An 18,319-nucleotide genomic window follows, 5' to 3' on the forward strand; every position below is an offset into this window, starting at 1 on the left:
TCTTACGTTTTAGTAACTTAAATTTTTTCGCATCTTACAATTCACAAGTAACTTATAGCTAAACATCTTATTGAGACAGAAACATCTTAATTTAAGATACTTTAAAAAACTTACAGGAAGTATCTTACTTTTTTAAGATAGAAGAAATAAGACGTATAAAGCATCTTAAAAATCAGTATCAGCCAGTGTATTAAATTTAATTTTTTATAGATTTATTTTTCTTTTTTTTATATTTCCTTTTGTTTTATCATACCAACCCCACATAACCTTGGAGTGCGGAATCCAAGGTATCTGTAGGCAGATTTCCCAAAATTCCCTAAGCAAAAAAAAAGAAAAAAAGATACTTATTTTTGCAGTGTAACTCAATAATAATATCCTTAAAAGAATTTCTTCACAAAATTCAATAACTGAGATTCAAAATTGTAGTTATTTTCTTGATTCACTGCATTTGTCTCTGTTAACGTTCAAGTGTTGTCTTCAACATTGGGGACAATATACGTCCCTGTTTTCGGCGCATATGACGCATGGAATCCGGGATATCATTTACATCTGATCGTTAGTACAACAGGTGTACTATAGGCAGCGCAACCGGTGGACCGAAATTTTTTCCGTGCAGAAAAGTGACTTTAATATTTTAGCTTTCTTTTAAAGAAAATTCGTCTCGATATTCCTCCTCCTTTTTTTGTAGAACGGTTTTTCTGGAGCAGTGCAGAGCTATCCAATACGCTCCAGGCTGGGGTGCGACGGATACCCACCCGGGGCGTAATGAATAATGAGTGAAAATCACTATTTATAAGTTAAGATCTTATTATAATAATTATATTGTTAAGTGAAGTTCGTATTTATATTAAATGTAATTTGTAAAAAATATAAGAATAGTTTCATTAAAGAAAATTAGAGCAAAATAAAACTACATGTTATATTTAAAAAACGTACTTTTCTGTTTTTTATTTAAATGATAGAACGTCCAACGTCCTTCCGGCAGGACAAAAAAGAATCAAGTTAGTCCCTCCGAAATCGCTTAATAAAATTAACATGGATTCCGATAAACAAAAAGTCACAGTACGAAAATCCTGTTAATTAGAATTTTCTTTATTCTAATTTGTAATTTTATATTTATGCATAATATATTTATTAAGAAAAATAAATAAACTATATTTATTTCGTTTAATGTTTATTAATTTTTGTTCATTTTTTTTAAAAGAGCAAAGGATGCATTTAAGCAGCAATTATTCACATCTAGATGTGCTTCTTTTTTCTAATTCGCGTACAGCATCTGGAATTAGTTCCATGAGCCCTGCTTTTAGGGGGAGTCAAGTGATTTTTCTGAATTGTCTTGTGGGCTCAGGATTTTACGATGCATGGGTAACCATGCGTCTCGCCCTGATTCACCCCTCTAGGACCACACTTCTTACTTTTCTGACCCTCCATCAACAACGATCATCGAATTTAATCGTTATCCTCGCTCTCCCTACGTTTTCTTAGCACTTACTGACGCTTCGTTGAAGGAGAATTACAATTTTAATAGAGTTCAATTCTTGGTTAATTGGAAGTAACTCAATTTAAAACACTTTATATACTGTAAAGCCCGCAAATTGGGTATTGCTATTTCAACTTATAATTTTTTTTATTAATGTTATTTTAATTATAATCTATTTTTTAATTTCATCTATTCATTTGAAATCTGTTATTAATTATTAATCTGTTATTCTACGTTAACTTTTCAGCGGTTTATTGGTTTGTTTTCTATTAAAAGGAACTTTTTTTTAGATATTTTTAGATATTTAAAATGGCAGAAGCAATATGTCGTACGAAAAGTCTTATACATTTGCTAAGCTAATTTTTTGCTTGAGTATATGTATATATATATATGTTACCGGTAAAACCCGAAGTCCAGGCATTTCGCGAAATGCCTAGGCAAATCGGGAAATACCTAAAAGTGGCCAGGAAATTCGAGTTTTACCTAGAAATTTTAGGCATTTCTCAAATTGCCTAGGCATTTCGCGAAATACCTAGTCATTTCGCGAAATGCCCAAGTCGATTTAGGCAAATTGAAAAGTTGATCATTCAAAGCCGCATACTAATGTAAACAGATTGTTTACAAAATTATTTGTCTATTATCGAACAGCAATTAGTAATCGACAGCTGTCTATCAGTTTGAGTGATTGTTCGCTCGTGTTCACAGTGTTTTTTTCGATCGCTTGCGCGTAAATATTTAAATATGTCTAACGATAACGTGAGAGAAAATTGGCAAAACGATTTTTTCAGTGCATTAAAAAATTCACAAAATTATAAAATATTACTCGAGGAAGAATACGACGAGATACTAAAAGATATGCATGAAGTGAAGTTGAACGGACCCAAAACTAGTCGGCAATATAGACGAATAAAAAGGTACGATATATTAGAAGTTGCTGGTGTATCAAAATTAATTGCCAAGTGCAATGATGGGGAAATAAAATATTATGTTCCTCTCGAAAAAATGTTCAATATTTTGGAAGCATCACATATTGCTACTGGTCATGGAGGTCGCGACAGAATGTTGGACGAAACAAACAAAAAATATGCCAACATAACGCGTGACGTTGTGAACACGTTTTTATCCAAATGCGAAATATGCCATTTGAAAAAAGTGAAAAGGAAACGCGGTTTAGTTTCAAAACCAATTCTTCATTCTGAAATGAATAGTCGATGCCAAGTTGATTTAATCGATTTACAGTCGCAAGCTGATCAACAATTTAAATTTATCATGGTTTATCAAGATCATCTCACGAAATTTGTTCTCCTTCGACCACTAACATCAAAACGTGCAGAAGAGGTAAGAAAAAAATTTTATTACTTATTAATTTAATTAATTATTTAATAGTAAAATAATATAAAATAAAATATTATTAACAGAGATGTAGAAAATATTGTAAAATACGAAAGTTTAATGTCAATTAATAAACCTTTATTTACACAGTTTAATAGTAAAATAATATGAAATAAAGTATTGTTAACAGATTAATAAAGCTTTATTTACATAGTTAATATTTCATTATTACTGTCAATATTTTGATATACAGTGAGTTCTTGCGAGTTCAAGTAAAGAACAAAAATAATTTCAATTTGACAAAACATAATATTTAAGAAAATTTTAGTCTTTTAATGAAAAGATGTGAAAAAAATTCGGATGATTTCTATTTGTCATTATAATTTTGAATTAATTATTATAAAATAAAAATAATTAGTATACAATCTTTCTAATGTTAACAAAAAACAAAAGTATAAATAAAAGACAACTTCAGAGTATGAGGGACAGAAAAAGTGAAAGAATGAAAGAACATTCAAATTAATATAGTTAATTATAGAAAAATAAAAAAAATAAAATAAATAATAAATATAATAATATTATATTATTATTATTATTTTTTATATTATTTATGTAATATAATATTATTTAATATAATTTTTAATAGTTGTTATATTAGGAATTTATTTATTCTTATTTATATTTTTTAACAGATTGCTTATCAACTTTTGGACATTTTCCTGACATTCGGCGCTCCTGTTATTCTTCAATCCGACAATGGTCGAGAGTTTGTTAACCGTATTATAACTGAATTGGCATCAATGTGGCCAGAACTAAAAATAGTTCATGGAAAACCTAGACATAGCCAGAGTCAAGGGTCTGTGGAAAGAGCAAACCAGGATATAGAAAACATGCTCGCTGTTTGGATGAGAGAAAATAAAACCACTAAATGGTCCGCAGGTTTAAAATTCATTCAATTTATGAAGAACAGGTCTTTGCATTCTGGTATTAAACAATCACCTTACAAGGCTATGTTTGGCTTTGATCCTAAAGTAGGACTTTCTACCACTAAATTACCCAGCGAAGTCGTACAAAATATTCAGACCGAAGATGATCTGCGCAGTGTCTTAGGCAATAATGGATCATATGAAGATACGACTCAACAATCAATTTTTAATGTGGAAGATTCAAATGATTCTCCAAAAGAAAATCAACCTTTGGCTTCAAATGTGGAAGACTTAAATAATTCTCGACAAGAAAATCAACCTTCGGCTTCAAATGTGGAAGACTTAAATAATTCTCGACAAGAAAACATTTTTTCAGCCAGGAAGCGAGCAGCAGAAGGACTCGAACTTCAAGCAAAGAGAATGAAAATATCTTCCGATAAAAGTCATCGTCCAGTTGAAGTTGGAGATAATGTCACAATCCCGATACCAGATGTTGACAAGGCCAAAAGCGATTTCAGAAATGTAATTGGTGTGGTTTTAGAGAAAAAAGACGAGCTCCATAGGATTGGAACGAGACAAGGAATTATAAACAGATTATACTGCAGGTCTGTTGGCTTTACATTTTCTTTTACTTAATTTGCAGATATGACTTATTAATTTAATATTTTTATTTACAGGTCCGAATTTGACAAATGTAAGGCATCCTTTATTGACGAGCAAGACGTTCCACAAGATGAAACAATTTCCTTGCGAAGTATAGCGACTCAGGAATCTAATACTAATGGACAAGGATTTACCCGCTGCCACTGTCAGACATCCTGCAAAACAAAAAGATGCTTATGCAGGAAAAAAGGGCTACTTTGTAATTCGAAGTGTCACAGTAGTTCGACATGCTGCAACAAATAACCAGCAAAAAATATATACAATTAATTACACAATACACATATACACAATTAATTTTTTAATAACTTTTTCAATTTGCCTAAATCGACTTCGGCATTTCGCGAAATGCCTAGGAAATTCACGAAAATGCCTAGGCAATTCGGAAAATACCTAAGAATGGCCAGGAAATTCGAGTAATACCTGAGATTTTAGGTATTTCCCGATTTGCCTAGGCATTTCGCGAAATGCCTGGACTTCGGGTTTTACCGGTAACATATATATATATATATATATATATATATATATATATATATATATGTATAGTATATGTATATAGATGTCATGAACCAAATAGAATAATAACTTGATGCTTCTTTTAATTATTCAGAACTATATATATAAGGTTCTCTGGGTCCAGATTCGTTACAAGCGACCCTAATAATTCCTTACACGGAAAAAATTTCGGTCCACCGGTTGCGCTGCCTATAGTACACCTGTTACACTAGAACCTCCAACGATTGCATCTCTATCTATTGCAGTTGTTTACGAAAGTTTGGTGGTCATCCGCTAGGGGGGTGAGAGGGGAGGACACCGCCATATTAATGCGAAGGCAGTATTGTTCTAAGTTTAGTGTTCTTTTGCGCCCCGTTTTTTAAAGTTGTATTTTCATATTTCAACATGAGACTGAAAAAGGTCAAAAACGTAAAAGAACGCACTTAGGCATTGAAACTAAACATAATATTTAAAAAAAAATAAAAAATGGCGAGGATAAAAATGACATTTTACGCCAATACAAAATATGTGAGAGTGTACGGCCCTGAGTGTTGACACTTTTATGGAAAGATGGCGCCAAGGTGAAAACCTCCATCTATTGCACACAAGAAGGTCACGCTGCAATCGTTGGAGGTTCTAGTGTATACTAACGTTCAGATGTAAATGATATCCCGGATTCCATGCGTCATATGCGCCGAAAACAGGGACGTATATTGTCCCCAATGTTAAAGACAACACTTGAACGTTAACAGAGACAATTGCAGTGAATCAAGAAAATAACTATACATAATTTTGAATCTCAGTTCTTGAATTTTCTGAAGAAATTCTTTTAAGGATTTAAAATAACCGTGTATATTAATTTTATAATTGATTAATTAATATTATAAATTCAAATTATTATTTAAATTAATCCAAAAGACGAAAATATATATAAATAACTTTATAAAATTATTATTATGAACATTTTTAGTATTATATTATTATTAAATTACACTGCAAAAATAAGTATCTTTTTTTCTTTTTTTTTGCTTAGGGAATTTTGGGAAATCTGCCTACAGATACCTTGGATTCCGCACTCCAAGGTTATGTGGGGTTGGTATGATAAAACAAAAGGAAATATAAAAAAAAGAAAAATAAATATATAAAATAGTGAATTTAATAAACTGGCTGATACTGATTTTTAAGATGCTTTATACGTCTTATTTCTTCTATCTTAAAAAAGTAAGATACTTCCTGTAAGTTTTTTAAAGTATCTTAAATTAAGATGTTTCTGTCTCAATAAGATGTTTAGCTATAAGTTACTTGTGAATTGTAAGATGCGAAAAAAATTTAAGTTACTAAAACCTAAGATGCATAAAATGTTTTACATATAAGCCCATAGTTAACCTCAAAACTTTTTTCCTAAAAAATATGCTGAAAATGTGTATGAAGATGCTTTTAACATCTTAAATTAAGATATTTTAAATGACTAAAAAGTGACTACCATAACATCTTAGAAATGACTACCAAAACATCTTAATTAAGATACTTCTTTTTGCAGTGTATATAATTTTATTTAAAATATTGTTATTAAAATTGTAAATTATTTCTGAAAAATTTTATAAATTTCAAAAAAAAAATTATTTTGTTAAATAAGAATTTGTATAAAAACAAAATTTTTGAAATGTTTAAAAAATAAGGTTAAAATAAAACAAAGTAGTTGTTTAAAAAAATAGTAAAAATATTTTTTTTTGTCTACATATGTTTTAAATGCCTACACTGTAATTATTATCTTTATAAGATAATAATAATGCCATTTTTTCAACAAAATCATATACGCGACAGCGCATGTACAATATAGCACTGGTCCCAGATTTGGAGACAAATGTTAGACTCCATTCAAAGTTCAACGCTTGCGCAGCATTAACAAGACTGACGCACCGAAACAGGGACGAAATATGTCTCGGTTTAAGGGATAAAATTTGAATCGGCTACTAACACAACGGATGTACCTTAACGTACAAACGGTGGACCAAAATTCTTTCCGTGTAGTGGTATAAGTTTAAAATGATTTCGATTAGTTTTAAGAATTTTGTCCGCCATATTGGATCCGCCATTTTGAATTTTTGAAATTTTATAACGGATTCGTTATCACAGTCCCCAGAAACCCCTAAGTACAATACAATAAGAGTAAAATAAGAAAAATACGAGTATATTGTAAAATCCCTATGAAAATGTGGAATGTGCTTCGCTGTACAGCTCTACTTACTGATAGTTCTATATAGTTGATAATAAAGGTGAAAAAAGAGTAATGAAGATTTATACTTTATCAACAATGGGTGTTTATCCGTAATGATATTTTTAGTTGTAGATAATGAAGAAAATCAATTCATAGATTCAAAACTTATAACTAATTAAAAATAATAATTACAACAATCTATAAATTTATTTTTTCTAAGTATAAAAATCTGCAGAAAGTCTGCAGATATTCTGTTGTAATTCTGGTCGTTTAAAAAGCAATAGACAAAAATTATTTATTGAAAACTAATAGATTTATGATTACCCTGCTTAGAAAAATTTAAGAACTTAATGTTAAATCGTTATCTTCAAACACACTCTCACAACAAAAGGATATCCTAAATATAACCTAAGGATGTCCTAAACGAGGTCCTAAATAAATGTAGGATATCCCAAAATATCCTCAGAATATCTTGAGATATATAAAGATTATCCAGATTATATCCTATAATATCTTAGGATATCCCAAGGTTATCAACATGATATCATGCAATATCCCAAGGTTATCCATATGATATCAAAACCGTCGATTTGTAGGATATTTTTAGGATACCCCTAGTATGTGCGTAGGATATCTTCAGGTTACCCTTGAGTTATCATTAGAATAACCTGAGAATATGCTAGATATATAATCAGGATAACCTAATGATATCCTACGAGCGTCCTATGGATATCCTATAAATTTCCTATAAATATGTGGTTTGGATATCCCATGGATAACTTTTGGATACACTAGAAAATCATGTGGATAATCTATGGTCATTCTGAGTTATCCTGTGAATTTTTGGGATGAATATCCTACATTAATTCAGGATACTCTTTTATTGTAAGGGTGTGTTTGAAGATATATCGATGTAACATCAAGTTTTCAAGTTGTTAATTTTTCGGAGCAGGATAATCATAAATCTATTATAGTTTTCAATAAATAATTGTTGTCTATAGTCTTTTAAACGACCAGAATTACAACAGAATATCTGCAGACTTTCAGCATACTGTCGGCAGATAGGAGTCTGCTTAAAGTCTGCGGAATGTCTGCAGACTTTGTCCAGATTTTTTTACTTGTGTTACAAATAGCAGTACGGATAAATATCCACTGTTGATAAAGTAAAATTTTTCATTACTCTTTTTTTCACCTTTATTATCAACTAGAACTGTCACTAGAACTTTACAGCGAAGCACATTCATATATTTCTATTTATTGTATATATACTTTGTTAAGAATGTTATTCTTAATAGAAAATAATCTCTTAATCGGACCATATTGGACGTATAATCTTACAGTAAGCTTGCCAAGCAACATTGCCCAAGTAAAAACTTCCACAATATCTCACAAATGTATATTCAAGTTCAAGACAAGAGTCCTGCGATTGTAGAAGTGACCTGTTTTTTTGACAACCCAAGTAAAAAAGTCCACAGAATGTCTGCAAACATTCCACAGAGTTTCAGCTGTCTCTTGTCTGCAGAAAGTTTAGTGGTTCAAAAAATGTAAAAAACTGTTATTCCATAATTTTTTTATTTTTTAAACCAGAAGACTTTCCGCGGACTTTCTGGAGAGACACGAGTTTAATGAGAGTACTCGAAAAGTTTGCAAACACTATGTAGACTTTTTTACTTGGGAAATAAGACACTTATCTTTATGAAAAGTGAAAAAAGTCGTTCGCTTAGTTTTTGTTGGCATTTCCCAAGTAAAAAAGTCTACAGAGTCTCTTGGAAAATTTCCCCGGACCTTGAGCAGACTTCTGTCTTTCCGGAAAGTTGTCAGAAAGTCTGGTGGTTTAAAAAATTTTAAAATTATACACGGAGAGAAAAAACAAGGTTTTTTTCCATGAAAAAATATGCATTTCCATACCTCAGGCACAAAATAGACGCTTTTAGATAACAGCCGACAGGAACTAAAAGCCATTCATTGGTCCACTTGAATGAAAATGGCGACCTTTTTTTCTCATGGGCAAAAAAAAACAGCTGGTCCCATGCGTTATTTTTGCTCATGGGAAAAAAAGGCCGCCATTTTCATACAAGCCGAACAAGTGAATGACTTTTACTCTCTGTCGTCTGCTATCTGAAAACGACACTTTTGTGCCTTTGGAATAAAAAATATGGTAAGTAACACGGGACTTAAAGGCTGCCAATTTATTTACGGCGATTTTTGTGTCACTCGTTACGGTCTCGGGGCGCCTACGGTGCCCTCGACCTCCACGTGTTACAAAAATCGCCGTAAATAAATGGCTACCTTTACGTACCTTGTTGCTTAATATACTAATTAACGCGTGAAAATTATCACAGTACAAATTTTTTTACTGAATAAAGAATAAGTTTAAATGGACATAATAATTTCAAAAAAATATTTATATATATACATATTTTTTTTGCTTAAAAATGTTCTTTAGCATCATAAAATTACTGTCTCAAAACATTATTTAGAAAATATGCTAAAAAAGATCATAATGATTTTTTGACACTGAGAGATTTTTTTACACTGAGAGAAATGATTATAGTTATGACTAATATTTAGTTAGTAAAAAAGTCACTGCTAATTTGTATTAGTTACTATTACTATTTAGTTAGTTACTCTAGCCACTTTGTTATAACTATAATTAAATAGGTAGCCCAATAAAGAAATAGTTAAATCAATTAATAAAATATAAGAGGCTGTTCATAAATTACGTAAGGTATTTAACATACATTAGCGCCATTTTTTCTATTGATCGTAAGAAATAGGCAGACCCCCCTCTCCCCAAAAGTCTTACGTAATTTATGGACGACCAATAAGGATACTAATAAAGATCGTAACCCCAACCAATAAATTATCGGCAGCATGTTTTACTAACTAAAAATTATCTTGGAAAAAATGGTTATACCCCAACTATTCTTTTCTCTCAGTGTATGTATATAAATATGTACATATTTTGGCCAAAAACCATACAAATCTGCATGATTTTTAATTTTCGAAGAAACACATTTTTTATAAACTTTAAATTTTTTAAATTTACTGAACAGATTTCAAAAAACTAATCTTATTTACTTCTTTCTTAACAAAATTAAAAATTATGAATCTTTAGGATTAATAATTTTTCAAACTAGTAAATTTACCCTTAGAAATAATAAAACTGATAGGAAAACCATTGCTATATTTTATAAAAGATATTTAAAAAAAATTAATGGATTTAATAATTATCTATATAGCCACAAGATACGTGACTAATATTAATAGGCTAATATTTATGTCGCATAGGTCCATTACAGATTTACCAGCGAACAACTGCAGTGTCAGGTAGTGCGGTCGAAAAACTCGTAATGTCCCTCGCGTGCAAACAAAGTATATGGGATTTATTTTTGTGAAGGAGAAGAAAAGTGACAAGCAAGACGATTTGACCTGGGTAATAATAGGCCCAGCTACTGGGGACACTAAGAAGTATTTCTAAGAGATGGGCACGAACCCAGAGCACATTAAAAAGAATCCACACGGGTAACACGACAGATTAAAATCTGTACACACCTTTTAACAATGATACTTTAAATCGCCGTTATTATATTTTTCAGCGAATGAAAAACATTTTCGGAACTAGTTCGGAATAAGAAACTATTGTTTGTCACAGAGCAATCCATATTTCGATAATATAATTTCACTACGTGTGGTAATAATAATTTTAATTTTCATGTACATAAAATCTTATTACAAAACTTGCTAAAATAATAACGCGCTTTAAAGAGCGCACTAGTTTCTAATTTTAAAATCAATTCATATTTAACAATAATACTATTAAATGTTCTAATTTTCTTATATATTATATTAAAAAGGAGTTGATTAGAATTTACTTTCAACAAATTTTAGCCTTAAAAAAGAATACATATGACACAAATGAAATTCAAAAGAATTGAACCTTTTCTGCGGAAGGTTATATGTAAAATATTTTCTATTCCCTAATCTTAATTTTTTGTCAATTTTCTAATTTTTTCTAAAGGAAAAGGAAAAAAGCGGCATAATCATTCCAAGCTAAAACCAACTGTGGTCTAATGTTGGTTGACAATCATTGTTCCGATAATGGCAGGGTGCGCACCAAGCATGTCCCATCATTCAACCAATCGTTCATTACCCATTGGGATTCAAATTTCCCGTGGATTACCAGCCCGGAATATGCTTAACAATGAAAATTTAATTATTGCAACAAATAAACATAAATCGTGGGATAAAAATGGGATATCCAAAGGATATCTCATGCTGTAGGGTAAAATTGACGAAGAAAAGTTAAAAAATCGAATTTGAAAATTTTTGGTAGAACAATGTTTTTATGAAGAAGCAATACTTATATGATAATGAAATAGAGTAAAATTGGTTTTAAAGATCGCGTGACGAAGAGGATTTCATCTTTCCTCCAACTTTGTTGTGAATGGAAGAAGACGTTATGGACGAACGCTGCTTTTAAATCTTTCACAGCTGGAAATTTTTCACTTTGTCGGCTTGTGTGGACATGTGCGGACAGATCGTGTGGTAAATTTGTCGAAAGGAAATACGCTGATAATCGTTTTTTACATCTGAATCTTAAAAAGGGACAGATAACAATTGAGTGCCAAAAGAATGTCAATGTGACACGTTTTCATCCCGATCTAATAGTCGAAACAACAGTCTGTAAAATCATCAGGGATTACCTTTAAGTTAAATGGAATTGCATTTAATCTTCTCCCTTCATATTTCATTGACTTTTGTGCCGCTATTTATAAAAATTTTTAGCTATAAGATAAGTTTTGTCAGGAAATTAACTAAGCAGTGACAAAGAGAATTTTCGATAGGGACAAATTAGTTCTCAGTTGAGCCATGAAATTAATTTCATCAGCAAAATATTTGATTTATTATTTATTAATGGAAAAGGGAAAAATATGCATAAGTTTCTATGTTAGAATTGTTAAACATTGTGTAAAACGGAAATCAAATACGAGAAAAATATGTCACAAACGGACCCTTGTCTGCTTTAACGCCTCGCTTTTATAGTTCTTGTTAAAAGAAAAACTAACAGAGCATGCTTCCACGAAGATGAGCTCAGGCTGGACTAGTTGTCAAGAAAAAGAGATCTATATCCCTTTTGTTAAACGCTTGACATCTCATTTTTCGTCACAAAAAATTTTAATACTCTCCTGTTCAACTTGAAAAATTCAAAAATTCTTTTCTTTTATATAACGAGTAAAATAGAGCTAGCATTATTATATACGATCAGAATGATAGCTTCGTTAAGAATTTAAAATCTAGAATTATTTCAATAAATAAATAAACAATAATAATAATAATAATAATAATAATAATAATAATAATAATAATAATAATAATAATAATAATAATAATAATAATAATGGGTCAGTCCATTATATTTCATCTGAAGCCGTTGCGGCCTATTTTTAAAAAAATCTCATAATTTGTAAAAATGATGTTTAATATCCATAAAATTCATTTTTGAGAATTATTTTATAAAATATTTTGAATTTAACTTAGAATTTTAATTTTTAAATTGAGTTGGACAGAAAAAAGGTTAGATTGACAGTTATGAAAATTTAATAAAAAAGCATGGAAATAATTTAGATAATACAAATTTCTAGATTGATATTTGTTAAAAATGGGCTAATTTACTTGTATAAATAGATTATTATGTAAACATACCCAAAATAATAGATAAAAATTGATTTTAAAATTTACCTATGAAATGTCGAAAGTCACTACATTTTAATTAAATTTTTCTAAAAAGTTTATAAATATTAAAAAATTTATTACTATTTAATGTTAAGTATTTTCAATGTACTTTCATAATATGTGGTAACTTTTTAATTTTATAATATAGAAATATGAAAAATTTTACCTTTAATATTGAGTGTTTCATGTTTTTTATTTATTTTAATTGCTTATTTCTTCTCAGGTGCAAGACTAAAAAATCCAATTTTTGTCTAAATATTTAAGTTTGAACTTCTTTTCCATTCTATTAAATTTTGGTGATGGAGAACGAGCTACTTTTCATTTTAAATTTAGTTTAAAAAATCTGCTGAAAAAAAGAATTTGTTGGTTAAAATGCAAGTAGATTTTTGCATGACTATTGAGATAGCCAACTTCAGTGTTATAAAATTACCTGCATTTTAACCAACAAATTCGTTTTTTCAGCAGATTTTTTAAACTAAATTTAAAATGAAAAGTAGCTCGTTCTCCATCACCAAAATTTAATAGAATGGAAAAGAAGTTCAAATTTAAATATTAAGACAAAAATTGGATTTTTTAGTCTTGCACCTGAGAAGAAATAAGTAATTAAAATCAATGAAAATCATGAAACACTCAATATTAAAGGTAAAATATTTCATATTTCTATAGTATAAAATTAAAAAGTTAGCACATATTATGAAAGTACATTGAAAATACTTTACATTAAGTAGTAATAAATTTTTTAATATTTATAAACTTTTTAGAAAGATGTAATTAAAATGTAGTGACTTTTGAAATTTCATAGTAAAGTTTTAAAATTAATTTTTATCTATTATTTTGAGTATGTTTACATAAAAATCTATTTATACAAGTAAATTAGCTCATTTTTAACAAATATCAATCAAGAAATTTGTATTATCTAAATTATTTCCATGCTTCTTTATTAAATTTACATAACTGTCAATCTAACCTTTTTTCTGTGCAACTCAACTTAAAAATTAAAATTCTAAGTTAAATTAAAAAAATTTTATAAAATAATTCTCAAAAATGAATTTTGTGGATATTAAACATCATTTTTACAAATTATGAGATTTTTTTAAAAATAGGCCGCAACAGCTTCAGGTGAAATATAATGGACTGACCCTAAATAATTTTAGGGTTACAGCAAAAAAAAAATACAGAAAATATATAACAAATACAAAAGTAATCATATTAATATAATAATAATAATAATATATTATTATTATTTTTATTACATATTACTAGCAATAATTCGCGCGCGGCTGACTTCTCACTCCCTTTTTAAAATAAAATTAGCAATTTTAAAAATACTAGAATGTAAAATTTTTTAATTCAAATTTTTTTTATAAAAATAAAATATGATTTGGAATACATATTTTTAATATTATTATAATTATATAGGTAATAATCATATATTCTGACATTTCAGGAAAAAGTCAAGAATTTGTATTAAAAGTACTGAAAAAATTTAATTTTCAGAATTCATAAGAATATTCTGAATTTTTGTGTCTTTTTTGTTTGATTCATAAAGTATAAAATTTAATTACCACGAATTCTAATACAAAACGTTCAATTTTTTTCAATTTCTAACAAAAATTTCTTTTTAAATAACTTAAATCTTGAACAACTATATCATAAAATAAATAAATTATTTATACTGAATAATTTTACTTAAATATTTCAAAATTAATTCAATTTTAAAAGAGTTGCGTTTACAATTTTCATAAATAAATTAACTTCAAACGATTTCAATTTGAAATTTTATATCATTTAAATGTTGAATGAATATAATTAGAAATTTTAGTGAACTTAGATTTTTGAAAAATTTAATAATTCAAAATCTTCTAAAATTATAGTTAAATATATTTAATTAATTATTAAAAATAATAAGAAAATTTGTATTAAATTTAAAAATGTGTGTTGTAGTTTTCCAAAATTGTATATGATAATTGCTTCAAACATTTTTGTATAAAATTTGGAACAAAAATTTTTAACAGTGTATTTTAATAAAATTTTCCAAAAGAATTTAATTAATTGAAAAAATTTTTAATAAAATTCTATACAAACATTTAATTATTTTCATAAATAATGAAAATTTCACAGGAATTCAAATATTTACAAATTTTTTATAAGTTTCTTCTCAATGATTCAATTATTTTCAGAAATAATAAAACTCATCGCAGAATTTCAATTATTTTTAATACAAATTTGAATCGAATTCCTTGAAAAATGTAACTATTCCAAAAAATTTATTAAAAATCGTCGAAAGAATTCAATTATTTAAAAATTTATTGATAAAATTCTTTATGAGTATTCAATTTTAAGAAACATTCTTTTATTCAATAAATTATTTATTTTTGTATTTAAATAATTGAATTCTCGTAGAAATTACTAATAAAAATTGTTTTAAAAATAAATTTCAGTTAAAATTTTAGATTATAATAAATTAAATATTAAAAGCATAATTATATAGCGTGAATTTTTAGAAATAATTGAATTTTAAAAAGGTTTCAAATTAAAATCATTAAAATTCTGAATTTTTCATATTTAAAAAAAAATTCTGTAGAATTAATTCTTTTGAAAAAGTTTAATTGAATTTTTTGAAAAAAATTATTTCAAGTTTTTATTTTTTAATATATATTTAATTGAAGAATTTCCGAATAATTAAAATTTTGTAAAATTGAATTGTAAAGAAATGAATTTGAAAATTCTCAAAGAACTTTTTCAAAAATTATTCAAAATAATGGATTTATAGAAGAATTTTAGTTAAAAACACTAGAAAAAAATTTAATTTTGGAGAAGTTACAAATTATTGCAGAAATTCAATTATGTTTAAGAGTAATAACTAATAAAATTCTTCTTAAGAATTGAATTATTTTTACTTATAATAAAACTCATTCAATTATTTAAAAATTTGTTGATAAAATTCTTTATGAGAATTGAATTTTAAAAAACATTCAATTGTTTAATAAATGATTTACTTTTGTATTTAAATAATTAAATTCTCGTAAAATTTATTATAATAATAATAATAATAATAATAATAATAATAATAATAATAATAATAATAATAATAATAATAATAATAATCACTGGTACCGTGATTAAAAAAATCAGAAGAACCTTTAAACAGGAGGTTCTCCTGATAGTGAAAAAGGTTGGAGAGACCTTAAAATTTGCGGAGAGTCTGTCCTTGGCCCTGCATGGCGAGGCTGAGGTCATACCTCTAGTAAATAAGAGGTCTCTAGAAATCAAAGACCTGGATGAAGCCACTACAGAGAGTGAGGTGACTTCAGCATTGAAAGAAAAGCTGGGTAAATCCGACCTGACTATGGAGTGCAAATTATTGCCGCGCTACAGAGGAACTAAGGTTGCTCTAATCCGCTTGGCAGAAGCAGGAAGTGACATTCTGCTTAAACTTGGCCGAATCAAAATCGGCTGGATAAATGCTCCAATTCGCAAGCATGTTGAAGTAGCTAGGTGCCAAAAGTGCTTAGCCTACGGACAGTCTACCCGAACCTGAAAAAGCCCTGACAGAAGCAAAAACTGTCGGAGATGCGGCGGAGAGGGACACCTCGCGAAGAGCTGTGTCGTTAAGCCGAAGTGCCTTACGTGCTTGGACCTGGGGAAGCCAGAAACGGATCATGATTCCGGAAAGAGAGCCTGCCCGGTTTACAGGAAAGAACTGCAAAATATTAAAAGGGAAAATCCTTAAAATTTTTGCAGGTCAACCTGCATACAAGTAAGGATGCACAGTTGCTCCTATTGCAAACAGCAAGGGAAAATGAGGTCGATATCCTGTTCTGCAGTGAGCAGTATCAAGGAAGCGACCTCGCCCTTTGGTATTAGGATAAGGCGAAAAGAGCCGCTATAAAGCTGTGCAACCCAGAATTGCGGGTTGACAAGTTTCTGGAGACGAGCAGTGGGTTCGTGTGGATAGAGGTGGCTAATATACGTATGTATAGCTGCTACTTTTCACCCAACGACCCACTGACAAACTTCGAAGCCAATATCGAAGACCTAGAAGAGAGCCTCACAGAATCCAGGCTGGATGTCATCATCACTGGTGATTTTAACGCAAAGTCGCCAGAGTGGGGTGAGACGAGACTCGACAAGAGAGGAATTCGTATTGGAGAAATGATCTCCAGAAACGACTTATTGGCAGTAAACCGAGGCAATACATGGACTTTTAGACGAGGTGCGATCGGATCAATTATAGATCTAACAATCGCATCGTCTAAACTATTTAGCCGCATAACCGACTGGCGGGTCTCTGAGGAATATACCGCAAGTTACCACCAGTACATTGAGTTCTCAGTCTCGGTGGGAGACACACGAGGAGGAAAAAGACAGGATGTTCCTAGTCGCAAAACCTCCTCGTGGAATATGAAGAGACTCGACAAGGAAAAGTTCGGCCGGTCCCTAAGAGAAGCCCTTTTAATTGAGGACTTGGGCTGGGTGAAGAGGCCGAGCAGTCTGGATAGGGAGGTGCGAGCGGTGAGGAACATGATAGTCACCGCTTGCAATGCGTCAATGCCGCGCAAAGGCGCCATTTCCGTAAGAAAATCCTTGCACTGGTGGTCAGAGGAGCTAGCCTCCTTGAGGAAAGAATGCCTCAAAGCAAGAAGGACATATACCCGATCTAATGGAGATCCCTTGCTGAAAGAGGCTTTCAAGGAGGCGAAAAAGAACCTCAAGAAAGAGATCCGCAAGTCGCGACGCCGTAGCTGGAAGGACCTAATCGAGGAAGTCGATAAGGACCCATGGGGTCTGGCTTTTAAAATCGTTACTAAGAAATTAGCGACGAGGCAAAAGACCCCCGGCCTGGACAATCCCGATTGGGATTGGGACTTGACCGGAGAGAATAGTCTATCGGATCACCAATTTGGTTTCCGTAAAGGCAAATCCACAGTTGATGCTATCCAGGCAGTTGTGGACATAGCCAAAGCAGGAAAAAACAAATTCGGACCTAAAAAAAGAAGAGCTTCTGCGCGTTGGTAGCAATTGACATACGCAACGCGTTTAATTCCGCAAGATGGAAAGATCTCATCGAGTCGATGAAAAAGAAAAACATGCCGCCCTACTTGTTGCGGATAATGGATAATTATCTTAGCGACAGGTGGGTTATATATGAGGGAGACACCTGCACTCTCAAGGAAGAGATGCAGTGTGGGGCTCCTCAAGGCTCGAGGGTGGGTCCATTTGTATGGAATGTATCTTATGATGATTTTCTGCGAATGGATCTGCCAGAAGGTGCGGTTATCGTCGGCTTTGCGGACGACGCGTTGTTCGTGTGCACTGCCGAAAGTGAGGAGGCTCTTGGGACATTGGTGAACAAATGTCTGCGGCTAGCAAAAAACTGGCTGGATACCAGAGGTCTTGAAATGGCCCTGGAAAAGACCGAGGCATTGCTGGCCACAGACAGACGTGGATATGAGCTCCCACGAATCGTGA

At 30.5% G+C, this 18,319-nt stretch overlaps 2 protein-coding genes across 4 annotated transcripts in view; one reads left to right on the forward strand and one right to left on the reverse strand.

Moving 5' to 3' along the window:
- Positions 1 to 18,319, reverse strand: part of LOC122499770 (histone-lysine N-methyltransferase PRDM16-like) — a 385,029-nt gene that overhangs the window by 36,356 nt on the left and 330,354 nt on the right. The window lies entirely within an intron of this gene.
- On the forward strand, positions 2,260 to 4,884 carry LOC122499771. The gene is made up of 3 exons (XM_043608277.1): positions 2,260 to 2,394; positions 3,505 to 4,343; positions 4,416 to 4,884. Exons 2-3 carry the CDS (start codon positions 3,613 to 3,615, stop codon positions 4,642 to 4,644), a joined length of 960 nt encoding a protein of 319 aa, XP_043464212.1. The 5' UTR covers positions 2,260 to 2,394; positions 3,505 to 3,612; the 3' UTR covers positions 4,645 to 4,884.

This window comes from Leptopilina heterotoma, unplaced genomic scaffold (genome assembly GCF_015476425.1).
Source record: "Leptopilina heterotoma isolate Lh14 unplaced genomic scaffold, ASM1547642v1 Lhet_175, whole genome shotgun sequence".
NCBI lineage: Eukaryota > Metazoa > Arthropoda > Insecta > Hymenoptera > Figitidae > Leptopilina > Leptopilina heterotoma.

Bases quoted from the DNA above. Each gene is read 5' to 3' on its own strand.
- LOC122499771 (XM_043608277.1), top strand. From the start codon at position 3,613: ATGTGGCCAGAACTAAAAATAGTTCATGGAAAACCTAGACATAGCCAG. The intron at 4,344-4,415 runs GTCTGTTGGCTT...TTTTATTTACAG, and splicing joins ATAAACAGATTATACTGCAG to GTCCGAATTTGACAAATGTA.